Genomic DNA, 21,920 nt, shown 5'->3' with positions numbered 1-21,920 from the left:
TAAAACAAAGAAAACAAAATAATCAACAAAACTAAGTAATAAAAAAATTAAGCAAGTATTAAAATAAATTAAATCAAATGATCAATGTTTCAAATTATTAAGAACGTAATAGAAAAAATAATCGTAATGCAAGTAATAATCATCTTATTAATTATAGCTATTATAATAAACAATATAATAACATTAAGAAATATAATGAACAATATTAAAGAAGAGAAAAATAATACTTTTTATTAAAATTAATAATCTAAAAAGAAATAATATCAAAATAAGAAACAATAATGGATACAAAAATAGAAGAAAAAACTGAAAAAATATATCCAAAATATGACTGGACAATAGATTTTGAAGAATTACCAGAAAATATAGACGATATAAATTTTTTAATAGAATGTAGATATGATAAATATAGCTATTTAAAAAAATTAAAAATAGGAGAAAATTATATAATAGAAGAAATTAATACTTTTGAAGATAAAGAATAAACATATATAATGGAATAAATAAATAATAATGAAGAAGATGAAGAATATTAAGCAATGATTAGACAATTAGAAGAAATTAATATAGAAGAAATAATGATGAATGTATAATCAAGAGCAAAGAGTAAATTTTTCCAGTGAGTACCTAAGTTTGACCTTATATCAGTTTGAGCACTAACTTTCAATTTGTATCAAAATGAGCACCAAATTTTAATTTCATTTCTCTAGCTGGGTAATTGGGGATTTCTAGTGGATTTTTGGTGATGTGGACGCCGGAAAGCTTGCGTGGATGTCTTGGGTCCACGCCACCAGGCGTATAGTATTCTGAGAGAGAGGAAAAGAAAAGGATGATGGGAGAGAATCTGATGTGTACGTTCTACGTGGACAAAAAAAGGCACATTGGCTAAGTAGCTGAGTTGGTGAGTCAGTGATATAGACCTAGGGCATCCACGCAACTTTCCGGCATCCACATCGCCAAAATCTACCAGAAATCCCTAATTACCCAGTTGGAGAAATGAAATTAAAATTTGATACTCATTTTGATACAAATTGAAAGTTAATGCTCAAACCGATATAAGATCAAACTTAGGTATTCACTAGAAAAATTTACCCCGAGAGCAAGTGATAATCAAGATAATTAAAGAGTAGAAAGTTCAAACACTAGAACAATAGTAACTCAAACAACAATTAAAAGAACTAGTAGAACAACACAACCTTTACAATTTCCATCCCAATATAATTTCACTTCAACCAATTATTATGAACAAAGATTATAAAACATACAAAGGAAAACCATATCCCTTAGAAGTTATAAAAACAATGCCTAAACAAAATTATTAAGGAAGTATGTTAGTATTAAGCACAGTTCATCCTAAAAAATGGTCAGAATTAATAGACAAATGGGAATCAGATGCCATAAATGCATTAGAAAGAATACCCCATACATTAGACTCAATAGGAACAATAAACTTCATTGAAAATCTTTTAGAAAACATTACAAAAGATTTATTAAATAGTTGAAAAATCAATTATTCAGAAGACCTACACTCAAATTGGAGGGAGGTATAAATCCAAGATTTGAAATTCCAACAAAATTGATACATTTTTTTTAATTAGCCATGCATTTTATTTATCTAAGTTTTATTTTTAAAAAAAATATTTCAAAAATAAGTTTACCTATCATGCAAATATTAAATATAAATAGTAGACAAAGCAAATTTTAATAAAACAAAAAAAAACATAATCATATATTAAGTTAATTTTATAGCAAACTAATTAAATATATATCTAATTATTTTTTTTATAATCAATAAAATCTAATGAAGTATTTTATATTTAACATAACTTAATGGTCATTGGTCACCCACGGTAGGATAACCTCATTATAAGTAATCCAGATTTATAAATTCTTTCAATAAAATACAAAAATTTATAATTTTATTATACCAAATATATTCAATTAAATATTAAATTTGACTTTCATGTGTTTTTAAATATACTGTAATTAAAAATTCACTGCATTTAACCATAAATTTGTTGGTTAAATACTTTTGTTGACATTTACCATGTCCCATTGATTTTTGGTAAGCCAAACTTGCAATTGCTGAGTTTGAGATGGGCCAAGCAGGGGTCAATATTTCTGTGTACGGGGTCCAGTGGGTTGGGTTGACCAAACCTAGTTAACCTATTGGTGGCCCTATAAAATAGACCTCTGTAATTTCTAATTTTTTTACAAGCATTTTAATTCAAAAGTATTTGTTTAAACGAGGCAAGTCTTCACCACTTAGAAAAGTTAGAGCCACCTCCATTAATTATTTATTCATAATTTTTAAAAATATGGAACAATGCACGAGTATTATTTTGGGAAATAATAATTATCCGATTGAAACTATAGCAAACAAAGTTTTTTCACATAAAATAAGTTTCCTTCATGAAAAATTATCTCAAATAAATTTTTTTTTTGTCATAATTCTTTTTTAAACATCAAATCCAATTTACATCCAAATTCATTTTTTTTTCTTTCGGTTTTATAAAAAATTCACAGGAATTCAAACAATGCCTTTTTTCCTTCTAATTTAATCCATTAATTATTTATTCATAATTTTTATAAATATGGAACAACCCATGAATTATTAATTTGGAAAATAATAATAATAATAATAATCCAATAACTCTCCTTTTATTAAAAATATCATCTCAAATAATTTTCTTTGTCATAATTTTTTTAACATCAAAATCCAATTTACATCCACGTCCACTTATTATTATTATTATTATTATTATTATTATTATTATTATTATTATTATTATTATTGTTTTGTTTTTGTTTTTTTGTTTTTAATTACAAACCGAATTCCCGTTTTATAAAAAATTCACAGAAATTCAAATAATGTCCTTTTTCCCCCTTTTAATTTAATCCATAATTTTTTTAATCATTATTCCTCATTGATAATCCCAAATAAATATTTTCAATCAATCAACGAATCAATCGAGTCGAAGAAGACGTCTCAAACCTCGAGTCGCGGAGAGATCCACGAACGCATCTTTCCGGCAAAACCTCGGCAGCGGCAGCGATCTCGGCGACGGCGACATCGCAAAGGCCGATCCGGCGTACTCATCGGTGGCCTTGGCTTTCTCATCGAGGGATCCGCCGCCGCCACCGCCACCGCCGCGCTTGAGGATGGTGACGTTTCCAATAAAAAGGGGGCGAGAGGATCCACTAGCGCCGGCACAGCATCTTCGCTTCTCCGGGTCCGATCTTGGCCTGGGATTTGGAGAGAGGTAGTGGTGGGGGTGGAGGAGCTCGGTTCCCATGAATCCGATCTCTTCTTCTTCGTCGTCGTCGTCGAAGTGAGATCGGATTTTTGGAACCTTTTCTCGCTTCGATCTCTCGATGATATCTCGATGGAGAGAGAGAGAGAGAGGTTTGAGGGTTTGAATGGGATATGAATGGAAGGGAAGGGTGAGGATGATGGCTTTGAGATTCGGGATTTGGACGGGATTGGATGGTTGGGATTGTTAGAAAAGGTGTTTGGTGTTTGGGAGTGGAAAGCGGATTGGATGTGTTGATGGGGTTTGAGGATTTGAACACGTGGATGAATTGGAATGGAGTGAACGGTTGGGGAATGATTGGCGGGAAAATTGACGTTGTGAGCGGTTGGGGTGGTGTTTTTTTGGAAAGACTAAAATGGTGGTGTTTAGGGAAGGCAAAACCCGATCCACCCTAAAGTTCCAGTTCCGATCCGCTCTGATCCCTCCCGATTTTGAGCAGAGTGGGATGAGTTTGATATTTGCTTGCCCCACCCCGTCCCGTCCCGATAATAATTTAATTTATTATAAATATTATATAATGTATAGGGTAAATGAATTTTTTTAAAATTTTCAATAAATTTCTTATTAGTTGTCTTTAAAAATATATGTTTTATAAAATAAATCTATTTTATAAATATTTTTAAGAATTTTAAATACTTATTTATAACTATAGTTAGCGCGAGATTAACGAAAACAAAAAAACGGGACAGGGAATAGTGCTCGCTTATTACTCATGCGGGCGGGGATGGTAGAGGCATGCCCCGCCCCCGCCCTCCCCGCCCCATTGCCATCCCTAGTGGTGTACGAGAAGGTCTACGTTCATAATATTTTGTTTTTTTATTTCCCTTTAAAGTTTACTAAAAATTTTTTTATTTTAAAAAAATTATATATATATATATATATATATATATATTTTTAAAAAATTGTTTTTACAATAGAGCTATTTGATATTTATTTTTGTAAAAAAAAAATCTTAAATAGAAGTTCAGTTAATAATAATAATAATAATAATAATAATAATAATAATAACATTTATAAAAAAAATATTTCTTAGATTGAGAGATATTGACATTCTATAATAAATGTAAATAATAAACAAATTGATTATAAGTGAAATCGCCAAAAACCCTCTAAGTTTCAGTAATATTACCAAAAACACCCTGCTAGTTTTTACTAATCCCCAAAAACCCCTTTCTTTTAAACTCTATGCTTTTTCAAACCCCAAAGCATGTAAATCTGATGTCAACGAAGTGATTTTCAAATTTTATGGACGTAAAAATGCCCTTGCATGAGGGAGTCGTCAGCAACCCATTTCTAGCAGATGAGAGGAAGCTGGGGTTTTCCGTAGGGGTAACCTCAAGAAATGAATTTCATCGGAGCTCGCTTATTTGTTTTTTTCTCAACTCGCCTTCGCCTTTTCCATTTCCGGCTCGCCTCCGAGTTGTCTCTCACCGCACATGCCTCCAGAATCGCAGCTTTTTCCCTTTCCACCCAGATCTCGAAGGAGAAGTCCCGCAGCAAGTAGTTGGCATTTCATCAATTTGCAATCTAAGGTATCGAGTATGGTTTTTACGTTAACTATTCTGCTACAAAAGAAAGATTTTTTTCGGTTTTTGCTTTTTAGGCCCCTGCTTTTGTTGGAAGATATCAAGTCTCGCAGGGGATTTCTACCGGGGTTTTGTTAGTCTCACAGGCAATTTTTTTCGGGATGTTACAGCTTTAAATTTTGTTGTCTCTGCTTAAGTATCATTGCTCTCGCTTAATAAACTAGGTCTCCGCTTTAACAATCGATATCTCCGCTTAAGAACCGAAGGTTACCGCTTAAAACCTTATATTTCCACTTAAACATTTGTGAATACCGCATATCGAATGCGTTGTTATTGTCACGCAGCTTTGTGTCTCACGACGGTCAACCTAGTTAACGGGTGATGCTATTTGACACCTGAGTAGAGACCTTAGTCGAATCGAAAGATAACGCGACCCCTCGACATCGGAAGATCATCCGAGGACACCGCTTTGCAGATTCATCGAGTCGAAGCTATATACCAAGAGATGACCCTTCTTGATTCTCTATTGCAGAGGCACGATGGTCGCACCAATAAATTCGTGGATCGGGGTTAAGCTCGCCGAAGCTTTCGAGCCCTCAAGACGCTGGCCCTCGTTTCGGTCTCGTTGCGATGGCGACGCAATCGTGTTTCGAAGAAGAAAAACCCGCCGCTCGAAGGGAGTTATTTATTAAAAACCCACGAGAGACACGTGAGACTCCATCTAGAGCACTCTTTCAAGCAACTTGTTCGACGTGAGTGGAGAAGAATATAATTTTGTCAAACTCCCCGATGGGCGTACCTCATGGGTACGCTCCCTCTTCCCAAATACATCACGCTCGGTTCGAATCGGATCGCTGATTATGCCGATGATCTACCCGCCATGGGGAGATACGCATGGGCGCAGACGACGCACAAGTGGCTTATGGAGGACATTCCACAAGCAGACGCTCGAGTGCAAGATAGATACGCCGGGAAGAAGACCAACACAGGGTATATTAAGGGTCGCTTTCGGCGCGCTTAACGTCCCCGGGTTTTTACGAGCCGATCGAACGGGAAAGAAAGTCCATTTCAGCAAGATCCCAACGATGCTGTGCTACGGTGAAAGTATTTTCACGGAAGCAAGCGATGGTAGAAACCAAATTTTGTCATCGTCAAGGAAAAGAGGTAATAAATCATGTACAATGTTTAATGTAAGCCTTAATGTTTAAAACATATTATTTAGCGTTTAACTTTATTATTTACGCTTTTAAAAATTTATTCATAAAGGTTTAAATATTTCGCTCTCCGCTTAAATATATTCGATATCAGTTTAAATATAAAAAAACTCTATTTAAATATAGTTTTTTTATAGTTTAAAATGAATGATTTCACTGAAATTGTTTAGTTTACATACGTTAGTTTCCCGAAATGGTTTCGACGAACGTCGTAGAAGAAATATTTATCGGGCCAACCGACTGGATGGATGCTATCGCTCCCGAACCACTGGCTCGAAGGCGTGGACGAGAGGCGACCTCATCGCTGCGCGCCGACGCTGCTCTCCTACTTCTAGTCCACCACGCCGCACGCATTCCTCGACGCCGAGAACCCTCCCCACTGCGCCAGATCAGAATAACCCCTACCACGACAACGACAGTCCCCCGATCAGGGCGTACCGACCATGGCGCATCTCCGACCGTAGAAATGTACCCATCGACGTACATTAGGCAAAGATGTCGAGCAACTCTTACGCAAGCGCGCCGGATATTGATGACCGAGTTTCTCGGCTTGTCTCTCGTGTTGAAGCACTGGAAGGACGTTCACAATCGACTGCGCCGTCCCTCTAAAGTAATGAAGCACCCGGGATGAATGAGGCGTCGGAATTTAAAGACGACGACATCATCGGGGTGGCCATTCCAAGACGGCCACATTCAAGAGACTTGCGAAAAAGAGGAGAATACATCGCTCTGCCTCCACCGCGGCCGACGATGAAACAATAGCAACACCATCGGGGCTAATGTCAGTCATCGAGTCTGCCGCTGACGACATACGGCTACGACGCTGGAGGACATCGTAGATGATGCGGTCGTTGTCGTGGTTGAGAAGATCGCTTTACTCTCTTGTTAACGAAATCCCCGGCTCGCTGGAACCGACCGACGAGAGTGCAGATCAAAGACGGACACAATCCCTCAAGAACAAGAACAAGCTAAGGGTGTGTCTCCCGCTGATGCCGCTGCTGCTACGGGCTGAGAAGATCGCTGAATCTGCTGCGCGACCGTGGTCGCTGGCCGACAATACCGTATCGGGCGGTGACACAATCCCACAACAAGAAGAAGCATGTAAGGGGTACTGATGCGGGCTCGATGTCGTTGCCGTCTCGCATCGGCCGTACACAATCCCACAACAACAACAACCATGTAAGGATGTGTCTGCGGTTTATGTTGTCGCTGTCGTCTCGCGATCGGGGCGTGACACAATCCCACAACAACAACAACCATGTAAGGATGTGTTCATGGTCTGATGCCGTCGCCGTCCCCCGCATCGAAGCGAAGATGTGCCGGTGCTCGAAATCAGTATAGGGCTCAACGACAATGCCTCGCATGAAGACCCCGACCGAGAAACGAGAGAGATGATCAAGGCCAATCAACAATGGGACAAGACGGCTCGGAAAGTCTTTGTTGCGAAGAAGAAAAAATGGGTTGACCAATCGCTGCCTTAACAAACACGAAAGGTGAGTCGATGAGGATCTTCCTCAACCGCCGTACGGATGTGTAAGTTTAAAAGTTTTTTTATGATAGTGTTTTAAATGTTTATATATTATCATTTAATTTATCTATTTAACGTTTAATTATTTATAATATCATTTGAAAATTGATAATATCATTTAAATATTTACAATATGGTCTAATTATATCCGTTATCGCTTTAACTCGAAAGACTCGTCAGTGGAAGAACGACGCCACAAGACCACACGGGACAAATTATACACTCTACTTGAGGGGAAGGAGATGGTCACGTGATGACGTGATGGACGCTCTAGATGCATAATATAAAAATCGTCGAGCAAAGTGCCATATCCTTACAAGAAGCGCCTCCATCACACGCATCACCGGGCGTCTGCTTTATGTCAAAGCAGACTGACGCACATGAAACCACTATGGCTATGATCGGAGATGCCGCTGCAGAACTTGCATGAAGTTCAAATTGTCATCCTCCCGATAATCATGAATGGCCACTTCCATGTCCTCGTCCTTGACAATGATAAACAAGAATACAGGCATTATTCTTCATGCGCAGGGTACGAAAAAAGACGCGTTGGACATGGTAAGTTCTTTAATAAATTATGTCCGATTAATAGTGTCTGGTATTTAATCGGTATTCTAATCTCAACTTGCATATCTCGACAGCGGAATCTATTCGACATTTGTGTCGATATGGATTTCGGCGAGTCGACGACCTCAAAGTACCCACTAGTGCACGACAAGGAAACCCCACGCCAAAAACAAGGAAGCGTCGATCATACTGGCCTATGTCATGCGCGGTTTATCGAGCAATTACATTTCGATGAGAAGCTACGGCCACTGAGACGTAGACGTCTCACTACGAGATTAAAGTATGTTACCCGCGATACTTAAGGAGGGAGGGTACCTGGCGTCCATTAGAAAGTGGGAGAGGTCACTAAGCTGGGTTAAATTTTTGTTTTCAAGAACATGAATTGTATATGTCAATGTAAATCGAATGTAAACCGAGACAAATGCAATTCATTGTTTTTTTGTTTTCAAGAACATGACTTGTATATCTCAATGTAAATTTTGTTTATTTTCAAATGTAAATCAGGTTAAATTCCATTCAGCTTCACTTCATTGTTTAATTTCAGTTTCATTCTTTAAATTTACCACTATCGCTTTTAATATCGATCAGTGAAATATTTAAAAAAATTACGCTCCTGCTTACAATAACACCTGTCTCGCTTAAATAAACGTCGCTCACTCGTAAAGAATAAGAGTTTATCCGTTTAAATATGAAAAAGTTGCCACCAATCTCGGATTGTTTCTCTTTTAGAAGTCGACTTTATTTACAATGCCTAGTCGGGCGACAATTTCATTTCAAGATCTCACTGATCGTGACCGGATCCATGGCAATGGTCGCAATGTAACTCACGAGACATCAAACGCTCATGACTCGATCCTCTTTCGCCTCAGGGACGCCCTGTGCCGCTTTCTCACACAGCGTCGCAAACGAAGCTCACTATTTCCGTCTGAAGGCTTGTCATCGTCGGCTATGAGGAATATAGCTTCTTTATACGCCAGTTTGTAATTGTCGACGGTGAAGTAGCCGCTAATAAATCGATGAACGTTGGTGTTTGTCTACAGTGTTGCTGCATTGGTCGATCACTTCGTAACGATCATTGACACAACGACCAACATGAAGATTTCGGCTAACCTCGACAATTATTTCTACCTTCGAATGTTTGTCTGGGCATAAGTAGGTCTCTCATTTGTTCGCTTGCTCACGCCGGTTACATAACATGCGCATCAACTTGAACCTGGCAAATAAGGTTAAACAAAGACAGTGATGGTTAAATAATTGGTAAACTTGTTTAAACAGTAGGGTAAATATTTAAACGATTAAATTAATATTTAAAGTCGGATAATTTTAATTAAACAAATATGGAAATTTTTAAAGGGTAATACTAAATGTTAAGTGTAAACCAACAATCGCAGACCTTATGGAGTCGACCATTTTCGCCACCCAGAAACGACGAGCTTCTTTGATCCAAGCATCGAACGACTCGCGACATTTGAATACATCTCACCCCAACGATCACCTCCGACATGATAATTCGACTAATGTGCCATATCCGATTTATTAATCAATCGATGATGGGCTTCGGGTGATGCGGCATGCGCTCATTCACGATATCATCTACTCTTTAGCCTGACGCCCACGCAATGCGAAAAGCATATAGATCAAAGACTCCTCCCTCAATGCCTTCCCAAGTCCGACATCGCTTTTCATAAAATTAGCCTCCAAATGTCGAAAACATGTAATGCGTGGCGAAGAAGGTAAGACTCTCGCAATCGTATCACAAGGCCCTTTGGACTCGTCTCGACACGGAGGTAATTATCTCATGATAATCTCCTTCCTCGTATAAAGCATCACCTAAGTTGGATATGAACCAAGTCCAATTGGCATCGGTCTCGTTGTTGACAATACCGAATGCGACGTGGATAAAACCATTGTTTCCATCTTTCCATGTGGCACCCAGTAGAGTACCCTGATACATTCCAAGGAGGTGGGTACCATCGAGAAACGCAGTGACCCGCAAGCCCTCTTGAATCCCACAATACACGCCTCGAAAGAAAAGAATGCACGCTTTAAAACGATCACCGCCTCTTTCCACGATCGCAATGTCAGCGGGTTTGTCTCGACCCACCTTATCCACATACCAAAGCAACAAATCGTAGTCGGAGATGTCACCGCCGTCGAGGACCACCCGGGCATGCTCTTTTTCCCAACCAAGCTCGCTTGTATGGTATGTGGACACTATGTTCCCCTGCAACATGTCCTTCTGAATGTCGATGGCCTTGTACTAAGGGTCGGTCCTCGAGCTTCGAATCACTCGCGCGCTTACCCATTTTTGGACGCTTTCGGATGTGACGCCGAACCTATTCCACCACCGCAAGTGTATGACGGGTTGATTGTCTTGATTTTGAAAGTATTTTTATTATACTCCTTTAATGCATGAAGGCGCCAATGACAACCATCGGCAGCATCACAGATCCTCACAACCCGATGTTTTTTTCGTTCTTTATGAATTTGAAGTCAAAATTCCGCTTTGATTGCAAATATTTTGAAAGTACGTCCCCCGAAAATGTTCAACACGGGCCAAAAACGTTGTCCGATATCCAACGACGACGACTTCGTAATGATCCGATGAGGAAGGAAGGCATCCCACACCGCCGTGAGTCACCATGGGGTTGAACAGGGAGCGCTCGCGTGAATCCGAATTCTCGCCAACACTTCAGTTAAATGAAAAGATCAATATTTTAAGCAGAGAATAGACTGTTTAAGTGATAAAGTAAACTTTTAAACGTTAAATTAAATAGTTAAACAGTGAACAATTAACTTAAACAAATAGTACAAGATTTTAACCAGTGACTGACATACTTAAACAATAATGAACCTATACAACTAGATCAAATAAAAGAGAAGGAACTTACAACGAGAAAAACTCATTTTCATTAGGATTCTACAATGGCACATTGTCTGTCTCGACAACAAGATCAACTACAGTGCATTTGAAGATGGAGTGCACGTGACACATCCGCTGGAAGTCAAGGGAAACATCACCCTGACAAGGGAAACATCGAGACGTCATCGCTCACATATCTCAGCTAACACCAACTCCCAAGAAGTCTGAGCCGTGAACATTAGCACTCTTCCCTCCCCGTTGTATCTAGTAATACCACAAAAACTCTCCATAATATATTGGTCGAAAACCAAATCGTACAAACCAAATGAAAAGAAGAACAAAAAGAAGAAGAAGAAGAAGATGTAAAGAACAAACAACAATCAGAAAGGCAAACAAAAAAGTGCACAGTTGTATGCATAAAGATTAGACTAGACGTGATGTGATTGGGCAGTATTTTTTCCTCCATCCCAAGGGCAAAAAAGGAAATATATGTCACTGTCCCGAGGAAGCCATATTGTCATCGCTTGAAGGAAAAGTTCTCACCTTATCATGAGTCTCTGTTTAAACGTCAAGCTTTTTATGTTTAAATCGATACATATAGTGTTTAAACTAACGGTTAACTGTATAAATAAATTCTATATCATTTAAATAATATGTAAACCGTTTAAATATAGTGGTTTAACTGTTATAAAATATATGTTATTGTTTAAATTGAATGCTTTCACTGACATCGCGTTGAAGATAGGTACCTCCTGGGTTACTGTTTAAACATCTTTATGTATTTGCTTAAACACCGTTGTCACTGTTTAAAGAGTAAATCGATTATTGTTTAAAATTTTGTTTTGTTTACAATGCCGTTTTTTGTTTCTCAAATTGTTTTTACTATGTCTCTGTTTAAATTTCACAAGTTATCACAAGTTCACACTCAAATAAGTTTGTTTGTTTAAAATATTTAAATGTTTACAATGGAGAATCTGATTAAATATCAGAAGTTCACACTCAAATAAGCTTGTTTCATTTAAAATAAAACATTTACAACATTTACAACGTCTTCTTGGACCTCGGACACGCGCGAGTCGACCCTCGTTCGTCTATTAAGATTTCAGTTTGGCTCACCAAGTATCTGTACATTCGAATGCTCACGGCGGTTGCATAACATTCGCATCAACTTGAACATGCACAACGTAGAACGCAAAACGTTAAAAAAGGTTAAGCAAATACATTCATAAAAACGTCTATTAATCAATGTGTCATGGTCTGACTTAAGTAAAGATCCTGAGAGTTAAACATAGAAAGTAATATTTGTACACTGACGAAACTTTCTTAAATGGTAAGAACAATTCTCAAGTGATAAATATCAACTCCGTCTTAAAGGATGTTTCATGATCTTCCTCCTCTAGAGAATCCTCCGCAATTAAGCAATAAGTGAAAAACTTTCTTTTCTTGCCCAAGTTGAAATGCCTGCTTAATTGTTTGCCCGTCATCCACAGCTGGGGAATCCTCTGCATTTAGGCAATTATGCGGGAATTTCGACTTGGGGAAGAAAAAATAGTTTAACTTGTTGCGTGATTACGGCTGATTGATTCTCAAGATAAGGAGGATCATGAGACATCCTTTAATATAGAGATGATCTTCAAATTTTCGTCTGACTCCAGCGAATATCATACACAAGAAGCAGATGATGATGAGGAGGAGGAGGAAGATGAGGACGATGAGGAGTGGTTGTCCATGGGAAGGGTTCTTCCTTGTCATTTATGGTGTGAAGTCCACAAGCAGGTTGACGCTTCATATCCCGAGAAAAAAAGGGAAACGCACGATGGGACCGAGATTGATCGATCACAGCGAGCGGGTGTTCGGATATTTATGTTACTGCGTCATGAAAAAATTAATGCCGTCATTAATTCTTATCGACGGGATACCATAACTCTTTGCTTGCCACCCTGCCAACACTTGAGTTCAAACGAAAAAGATCAATATTTTTAGGCAGAGACTTTGAGAATTTACACGTTAATATGAATAGTTAAACAGGTAAAGATAAATTTAAACGGAGACGACAATTATTAAACAAATTTGTAATATATTTAAAGCAGGATAATAGCAAAGAGTTAAAAGCAATGATTTAAAAATATACAACTAGATAACCATAAACGAGAAGAACTTTACAACGAAATGAACTCGTTTTTCGGGTAGGGATTCGACAATGGCACATCGTCTGCATCTCGACAACAAGATCGACTACATCTCGTTTGAAGATGGAGTCGACTTGACCAATCAGGTGAAATCAAACTTCATTTTCCGTTGGAGAAACCGATTTATATATTTCGGGTATGATAAACTTCACCCTGGACTCGTTTCACGAAAGCAGATTTACATCTATCATTACCACAAAAAAACCCTCCATAATAAACACCCTGAGAATGGTCGAAAATGATAGCGTAAGAGATTCTCACCGTATTACGAAAGCCGGCGAGTCGAAGTCGAACAAACCAAATGAGGAGAAATGAGGAGAAGAACAAGATGTAATGCAACTTCTAGGCATTGTCTATCAGAAACCAAGCAGAAAACCCTTGAAAAGGTTGGACATGATGTGATTTGACACTTTTTTCCCACCATTTTCAAGGGCAAAAATGAGATTTCACAACATGGACCCATTTGAAGTGAACGGTAGGGGGTAAAAGGGAAGTTAAACACTAACGGAAGGGCTGTCTGGGTTGTGTAAAAGTAGGAGGGGGGTTTTTGGGAAGTTTTGAAAATTACGATTGGTGAACAGTAATTTTCCTTTGATTATATCTAAAGCAGTAATTATCAACTTATCAATTTTGATCTCTTTTATTATAAATCCCAAATATAGTTTTTTTAAAATAAAATATTAATAAATTATGTGAAAATGTATTAAAATAATATCTCAAACAAGTGTGTTCTCACTATAATAAAATAAAATTTAAATTTACTTCTGAAATAATAACATAAATACTCAAGATAAGGAATTCAATGGAAATAGATCAAAAGGTCGTTGACATAAATTTTTTTTTTTTTAAATCACAATTCAACATATTAAATTAGAAAACATTTTTCAAAATTAATAGGCAATTTTCAAAATAATTTAATAGTTTTGACAAAATGACTCTAGTACCATTTTGATCAATAAAACCGCATTTAAGTAATTGTGATAAAAAAAAAACAAATAAAAAACTTCCCATTTGCAAAGAAGCACCCCGAAAATGGAGAAATCTTTCTTACCACTGGTCAACCCAAGCTCGTCATCCTTCAGCTCCGAAGCTCAGTTCACTCGGAGCATCCATGGCTGCTGCTCTCGCCCTCGCAGCGCTCCTCCCCTTCCTCCTCTACCTCCTTCTCAAACCCATCCACTCCTTCCTATGGCGCCCTTATCGTCTCCACCTCCACTTCCAAGCCCAACGTGTCCGCGGCCCTCCTCGCCGTCCTCCTTCCGGCAACGCAAGTGACATCCGTGCGCTGATCGCCAGTGCACAATCCTCCCCGATCCCATCCTTTCACCATGACATCGTCTCCCGGGTTGCGCCACACTACCACGCCTGGTCGGCGGCGTACGGAAGGATCTTCGTCTTCTGGTTCGGGTCCAGGCCGAGGCTGGCCATCGGCGATCCAGCGTTGGCTCGGGCGGTGTTGATGGATTCCAGTGGAGATTTTGAGAAGACGGGGTTCAATCCGGTGTCTAGGCAGTTGTTCGGTGAGGGTTTGGTGGGCCTGAAGGGACCCAAATGGGTTCAGCACCGCAGGATCGTCTCCCCTGCCTTTCATATGGAGCGAGTCAAGGTTTGTGAGATTCTTGGATTTCTTCTTCTTTTCTATCTTTTTCATTGCTGTGATTGTTGGGTTCTGTGAAGTTCTATTCATGTATTTATATAGATTCATCGTGTTTCATAATCTTTTCTTTGTTTTCATTGCATTGAATTGTAAAAATCTAAACATTTAGGAAGACCATGTATTGCAAGAATTAGAATTAGAATTTATCAAGCTTGTCTTGCTTAAATTGCATATGAGTCAGAGATTGAATGGCAACTTCAATTTGCTGATAAATACTTAAAAAAGAAATGTATTTATGTTTATTTTCATTGTCGAAGAGATTTTCGTGTCACTGATCTGGTTATGATTTCATTTAGTGTTGGGTGCCCACAATTGCAGCTTGCACTTTGAAGATGCTAGAGAAGTGGGTGAAGAATGGTGAAAATAGCTATGAGTTTGAAGTCGATGTGCACAAAGACTTTCACAATTTCACGGCAGATGTCATTTCTCAAGTGGCTTTTGGCAGTAGTTATGATGATGGAAAGCAAATATTCCAATGGCAAGAGGAGCTAATGTTACTTGTTTCTGTTTCGATAAGAAGCCTGTACATTCCAGCTCTTAGGTAAAACAATCTTTGCTGTGATCATGTTGTCATTTTTCTTTTAAATTTCTTGAAGAAATCTCAGCCTTTGATATGTTTGCTCCTTTCTGTTTGATGCCTTCTAGTTTTACATGCTTTTCTTTTTTTCTTAATTTTTTGAACCATGAACTAGACTTCTAACAAAGCCTACATGAACTTTTTGTGTCTTTCTGTATTTGTCCACCTTATCTGTGCTTTAAGGATTGCTTACATCATGTACATCTGAAATCAGCAATCAATGGTAAATGTGAAATTATTTTCAAATCATGAAATTTGGTTCTGCTCACTGTACGTATTGGAAATATTAAACCTAATTAAATTGCCGGACAAGTTACAAGTTATGCCTGATTGGGCTGTGCAATCTAGAATTTGATGACTTGTCTATTTTAAAAAAGTCCGATTGAATATGGATACTGCAGATTCAAGGATATTATAAGTTTTCAATTCCAAAAAGAAACTAAGTTCTAAGATTTAAACATCCGATGAAAAGGTGGGAAATGGATCTTGCACCTTCCACCATATGTTGGCCGACCTTAATGCTGAACTCCCTTTTCTTTTACATCAAGATCATTAAAAAAAAAAAAAGAAAGCTAATTTTACAAGTTCAGCATTCAAATTTTTTTCTTTATTAACCTTTATCTTTGTAAACATTTCCTTTCTCCCTTTTGATTTTTTAGAAGCCTTGTCTCTTCTTAACTTACTCTTTTATCTGTTTTCTCATCTGCTATTTTTCTTAAGGAATGCTTTTTTACTACCTTCATACTGATTGCCAGCTATTCTTTCATTGTCACTACATGTCGTTATTATTCATAGTATGTCTTTATTATTCATAGTACACTAGATGGGTTCAATAAAGTTATCGGCAATAAAGGGTAACAGTAATACTTCAGTTAATTTGGTATCCATGGTTCATTGTTAATATAAATGGATCCCACGTCGCTATGGAGAACTTAAAAGTTAAAAACTAGTGGTTTAACTTAAAAAGATATGGAATTGTTGAACTTCTGATTTGTCTCAATATTGTTACTTGTAGTAATTTGGTGGCTTCATATTCACGATCTGACAGCCATGCTAGGCCCAAGTTATTTTTCGACAAAATGTCATAGAATCACCTCTGAGAGTAGGATGTCTTACTGTGACAGGTTTGTGCCAACCAAAAAGAACCGCCGACGTTGGAGCTTAAGTAGGAAAATCAATGAGTCTTTAGAGAACCTGATTCAAGTGAGAGGTAGGGAATGTGAGAATTCTCAGAACTTACTTGGCCTAATGCTTTCAGCCAATAAGAATGAAGGAGAAGAACAGATTGGGATCAAAGAAATCATAGATGAGTGCAAGACATTTTATTTTGCTGGAAAAGAGACCACAGCCAACCTCTTAACTTGGGTCATACTGCTTCTTGCCTTGCACCAAGATTGGCAATCAAAGACAAGAGAGGAAGTCATTTGTGTATGCGGTAGCGAAAACCTTCCAAATGCAGAGGATTTGAGTAAACTAAAATTGGTAAGCCTAGTTTCTTCAAGATTGTAAATTTTCCCATAATGATAACCTGGTGAATTAGATATAACCAAAACTCATGGTGTCAATAAATTTCAGTACTTGATAGAAAACTTGACTATCTTCAACAAAAGGTGCTATATTTCTATAGGGTTTGTTTTCAATTAATGAGAAACCAAATTTGCAAGCTTTTATATTTCTATAGTTTGTGAATCATTACAAAATCTAGAAAATCATGAGTTAGTTTAGGACAGTTTTACAGTAAAAATAACAACAACATGAAGTGAGGTATCCGGTGATTGTTTCCAGTATTTTAATTAACTCTTGATAAATAATTGACTGGTATGAGAAATCTCGTCTACATTGTAGAACATTTGTTCTTACCAGTCTATTACTCTGTTATAGTTGATCACATTTTGATTGCCAAACAGTTGGGCATAGTGCTGAAGGAAACACTCCGGTTATACCCTCCAGCTGTGGCACTAAACAAATTAACTTCAAGAAATGTCAAGCTAGGAAAACTTAATGTCCCTGCAGGAACGCAAATATACATTCCTACAATCTCCATTCATCGTGATGCAGACACATGGGGCGCCGATGCAAATGACTTCAATCCATCAAGATTCTCCAAAGCCAATGCTCATTATACGGGGCTATTCTTCCCCTTCGGACAAGGGCCTACCATATGCGTTGGCCAAACCTTAGCGCTTGTCGAGGCCAAAGTTGCAGTAGCAATGATTCTGCAGAAATTCAAGTTCAGTGTGTCGCCTTCTTATGTTCATGCTCCAATGTTACTTCTAACTCTGCAACCTCAGTTTGGTGCCCAGGTCCTTTTTAAAAGGATCTAAAATGTCTTGTAATTTGAATGTAGTGTATATTATTTACTGACCAAGTTCTTGGATGGTTTATTCACCATTTCTCTCTTGTTTGTTTGAATCAGAATTTTTTTTTTTTGTACTCATGAATTGAACTTTGATAGGAATGAAATTTCAGGATTTGTTATCGATGAATGTCGAATAGGTGATTATTTTTAATAAGATGTTTTTTAAGTTGATTAACATCTGTTTGTTTATATGATGTGAGTCTTATTCAACATTAGAAATTTTGAAATCGATTTAGTCATTGCTTGCTTTGCTTTTAATATATAAACGAACAAGTTTTATCGGTTCGGGTGGTTAATTAAATTTTAATCCAATCACTTATAACATCTCAAATAATTTAGCTCAAAAGTAAACATCATAAACTTCAATACACTAACGCTTCCTCTTTTGATCTAATCTAAAAGATGGCAACTAAAATACTAAAAAAAAAGGGGCACGAGAGTTTTGCTTGGAGGCAAACTCATACATTTAAGAGTGTAAGCAAAACCATATTGCTTCACTTCTCCCAATCAAACGTGCAAGCAAAACCATTGAAACCATTGCATCATTCTATATATATATATATATATATATATGTTACATACACAATAACACTCTTGAGAACTCAAAACAAATATACTGAAATAAAAATTGAAGAAGAAGAAGAAGGTGATCACACAGATAAGAATGTCGAAAACTCAAGCGAGTATCGGTGACCTGACATTCAAAGGCTTCGGCGATCTTATTAAGCTTCTTCCGACGGGCACCGTCTTCTTGTTCCAGTTCTTGAACCCATTGTTGACCAACACCGGCCATTGCCACACATTTAACAAGTACCTCAGTGGTCTGCTTCTCTTTGTTTGCAGCTTCTCTTGTTGTTTCTCCTCCTTCACTGACAGTTATACAGGTTTGTCATAATACTTGTTATTATATTCAATGGAATTAATAAGTTTAATTTGTAGACGATAACAACATAAGGCCACCATCTAGATGGTTAAGCTGTAAAACATTTGAATCTCATACAGGAGATCGATAATTCATTTTCTTCTTAGTTCATAGTTGAAGCGTAAACAGAGACTATATATATATATATATGGTGGTTTGTCCATATTGCTAAAAAATAAATAAATAATAGCACGACTAATACAACATAGTATTAGTGGTTTAGTTGCACCACAAAATTTTAATTCTGTTTTATATATTAAGATTAGATATATTAAAAGTAATTTGTTGATTTTTATTTTTATTAAAAATAATTTTGTTTATTCAATTATACTGTAATTTGGTAAAAATTCTGTACTAGAGTATAAAAAATTTATAAAATTATGTTATATTTAATTATTTTTTTTATGTTGTACTCCAACCTTACTTACAAAACAAACATGCGATAAACTATATGCTTCAAATTTTCATGTCTCAAATGGATTTTAATATAAAAAAAAACAACTTTTATACTACCTGTCTAGTGTATTAAAAATTTATAAAGTAATGTTATACTTTAATTACCCTTTTTTTATGCTGCACATCTATTTTATTTGTAAAACAAACTAGATAATGACATAGAAAACTGTGTATTTCAAAATTTCAGGTATCAAACAGACTTTAATATCACATTAGCAGCGAATGATATTTTTTAATTCTACTAATTTTGTTTCCCCCTTCAAAATCTATGTATAGGAAGTGATGGAAAAGTATATTATGGCATTGTGACAAAGAAAGGGCTGTGGAGTTTTTCTGATCCAAATGCAAGATCAATTGATCTCTCAAAGTACAAACTTAGGTTTGGGGACTTTGTTCACTCATCTTTGGCATTGGTGGTGTTTGCAGTGATAGCTCTTTTGGATAATAATACAGTGTCATGTTTCTACCCATCTTTGGAGACAGAGGAGAAGACATTAATGACCATTTTGCCTACCATTGTTGGTGGCTTGTCTAGCTTTGTTTTCATGCTCTTCCCTAATAATCGCCATGGAATTGGCTACCCTGCAACACAGCCTGCCCAAGACTAATATTTGGATTTATATTTATATTTATATTTATTGAAAGTCATTTGCTTGATCAACTTGATTTAATAATGTTTTCATGTATGCCAAGGGTGTATTTCATGTTGTTTGTATATGGGTCATATATTGGAATTAAGATTTGATAAATATTTGTTTTTGGGTGGTTTGGAGTTCGAATTTTTATGAGTAAAAAAAAAATAATGAAACTAAATGCTGAGAGAGATTTATTTTATTAAAAAAACTTTTACTACTTGTCCAGGACTAATTTAGTGACAGTGACTCCTAAAAAATTGATTGATAAAAAATTAAAAAATATATTTTATTTGATACTATTAGCGGTAAAGATGTTTGATACAAATTATGTATATTATATGGGTTTGATTTAACACAAAAATTTAAATTTATTAAATAAAAATTATAAGCTTATACATTCAAATTGACTAATGGGAGACCATTAGTTACTCCAAATTACATGAACATGTTTGATTTGATTAATTTGTCCAACACTATAGTTGATTTAGATGTATATAGTACATTTGTTTAAGTGAATAAAACATTTGTTTAAGTTGTATTATGAAGAGTTCAAGATAAACAAAAATGAATTTAATATTAAATGATACATAATGTATAGTAAATACTACTCGATTATTATTAATTTGGGCCCATTGTTCACAATAATATCTAAATAGGTTAAGGGTGAGTTCTCTATAAAAGGATTAAATTAACGGAGTAAGCTGTAGTGATTGAAAAATGAGGAATTGCCTAAGAAATTCAAATGTTTGAAAGTTTGTCTGGGAAGCTTTGAAACTTTCAGGGACTTATAATTAATCTTTCATTATTATTATTATTATTATTATTATTATTATTATTATTATTATTAGTTGATTTTATTTATTTGATTTCCCCAAAACCTTAAAATAATATCTATTGCTAAAATTAATTTTTCTAAATACAAAGATTTGAAAATAAAAATAAGAACAAATTAATTTTGTTTTTTTTTTGTTTTTGACCCATTAATGGCTCGGGGTTGGATATTGAGAGCTCTATAAGAGTATCTCAGATCATAAACTTTTATATTTGAGAGCGAGTATAAAAATTTAGCACTTGCTCACTCTGAGCATCTCTAGTTTGTGACTCTACAAATAAAATATTCTAAAGATATTCTTTCTACACTTCACATTTATATATTCCTATCATTAACAAATTTAATCAACTTTAATTCTTTTTCATTTTAACCATTAAATTTAAATATTATATTATTTTAAATATGGATTTTATTTTTATATTTATTAAATATAAAATAAAAATAAAAATCCAATTGAAAAAAAGACAAAACACAAATATTACATTAATTATTTTATAAAAACATAGCATACAAACAAGCACCATATTAAAAACAAGCATACAAGGGTTTTTTATTACTATCGATGATAATCTATGCTAGGATTATTTTCTATGTTTTTATTTTATTGTTCATATAATTTTTCTTAATTTTAATGAATTTATATTTTTTGTATTATTTTCTTCAATGCTTTATTTCTTATAAATTAAAAAAACATAAACTTAAATTATTAATTTCCAGATCCGCCTACGCGTAAGAGAGCATAAGCACTAAAGCAAGATTAAAGGATAATAAATAGTACTATATATAAAGTGGATGAAGTTCTTGTAACTAAGCAATGTGGTTCTAAACTTTTAGTGTAAATGTTTTGAAACAAATATGGGCCTAAAGTATATGGGCCCTCTAACAAGTGGTTTATCCATCTTATCAATACATATATGTTAAAAAAATAATAAAATAATAAAATAAATTTGAAATAAGAAACTCAAAACAAGTGAGAGAATAAGAAAACATATTTAGAAATAAAGACCAAAAAGACAAAATTTAATGAAGAATGTGTGTTTTTAAGAAAAGATAAAGAAAGAAAAATAGATTTGAGACATTCTAGGATTTCATTGCTCTATGGACCAAAGTTTTTCTAACTAGTATTTTTGTAAGTATTTATTGATTAATTTTTTATCTTAATTTATTATGATCCATTCTTTTTTTTTGTTTTTAAATATATGAGTAGCTAACAAAATCATTACTCTCAACAATTATATTATGATTTTATAAAAGTATTCACGTCTCTACTTGTCATATTTT

The 21,920-nt window shown here is 35.8% G+C and overlaps 3 protein-coding genes across 3 annotated transcripts; 2 read left to right on the top strand and 1 right to left on the bottom strand.

Moving 5' to 3' along the window:
- Positions 1-2,890: 2,890 nt before the first annotated feature.
- LOC120265844 lies at positions 2,891-3,488 on the bottom strand. Its single transcript, XM_039273818.1, has one exon. The coding sequence runs from the start codon at positions 3,294-3,296 to the stop codon at positions 2,967-2,969; it is 330 nt and encodes a 109-aa protein (XP_039129752.1). The 5' UTR covers positions 3,297-3,488; the 3' UTR covers positions 2,891-2,966.
- A 3,405-nt stretch (positions 3,489-6,893) lies between these two features.
- Positions 6,894-17,910, top strand: LOC120265005 (cytochrome P450 734A1-like). Its single transcript, XM_039272941.1, has 5 exons — positions 6,894-7,162; positions 14,174-14,807; positions 15,155-15,399; positions 16,560-16,917; positions 17,343-17,910. Exons 1-5 carry the CDS (start codon positions 6,894-6,896, stop codon positions 17,757-17,759), a joined length of 1,923 nt encoding a protein of 640 aa, XP_039128875.1. The 3' UTR covers positions 17,760-17,910.
- Positions 17,911-18,384: 474 nt separating this feature from the next.
- On the top strand, positions 18,385-19,931 carry LOC120265626 (protein DMP2-like). The gene is made up of 2 exons (XM_039273575.1): positions 18,385-18,678; positions 19,449-19,931. Exons 1-2 carry the CDS (start codon positions 18,459-18,461, stop codon positions 19,778-19,780), a joined length of 552 nt encoding a protein of 183 aa, XP_039129509.1. The 5' UTR covers positions 18,385-18,458; the 3' UTR covers positions 19,781-19,931.
- Positions 19,932-21,920: the final 1,989 nt, after the last annotated feature.

Source organism: Dioscorea cayenensis, chromosome 7, assembly GCF_009730915.1.
Source record: "Dioscorea cayenensis subsp. rotundata cultivar TDr96_F1 chromosome 7, TDr96_F1_v2_PseudoChromosome.rev07_lg8_w22 25.fasta, whole genome shotgun sequence".
Taxonomy (NCBI): Eukaryota; Viridiplantae; Streptophyta; class Magnoliopsida; order Dioscoreales; family Dioscoreaceae; genus Dioscorea; species Dioscorea cayenensis.
The sequence above is the reverse complement of the archived record's forward strand: the minus strand, read 5'-3'. Positions and strand labels throughout refer to the sequence as shown.

Bases quoted from the DNA above. Each gene is read 5' to 3' on its own strand.
- LOC120265844 (XM_039273818.1), bottom strand. From the start codon at position 3,296: ATGGGAACCGAGCTCCTCCACCCCCACCACTACCTCTCTCCAAATCCC.
- LOC120265626 (XM_039273575.1), top strand. From the start codon at position 18,459: ATGTCGAAAACTCAAGCGAGTATCGGTGACCTGACATTCAAAGGCTTC. The intron at 18,679-19,448 runs GTTTGTCATAAT...ATCTATGTATAG, and splicing joins CTTCACTGACAGTTATACAG to GAAGTGATGGAAAAGTATAT.
- LOC120265005 (XM_039272941.1), top strand. From the start codon at position 6,894: ATGATGCGGTCGTTGTCGTGGTTGAGAAGATCGCTTTACTCTCTTGTT. The intron at 7,163-14,173 runs GTACTGATGCGG...ACCGCATTTAAG, and splicing joins CAAGAAGAAGCATGTAAGGG to TAATTGTGATAAAAAAAAAA. The intron at 15,400-16,559 runs GTAAAACAATCT...TTACTGTGACAG, and splicing joins CTGTACATTCCAGCTCTTAG to GTTTGTGCCAACCAAAAAGA.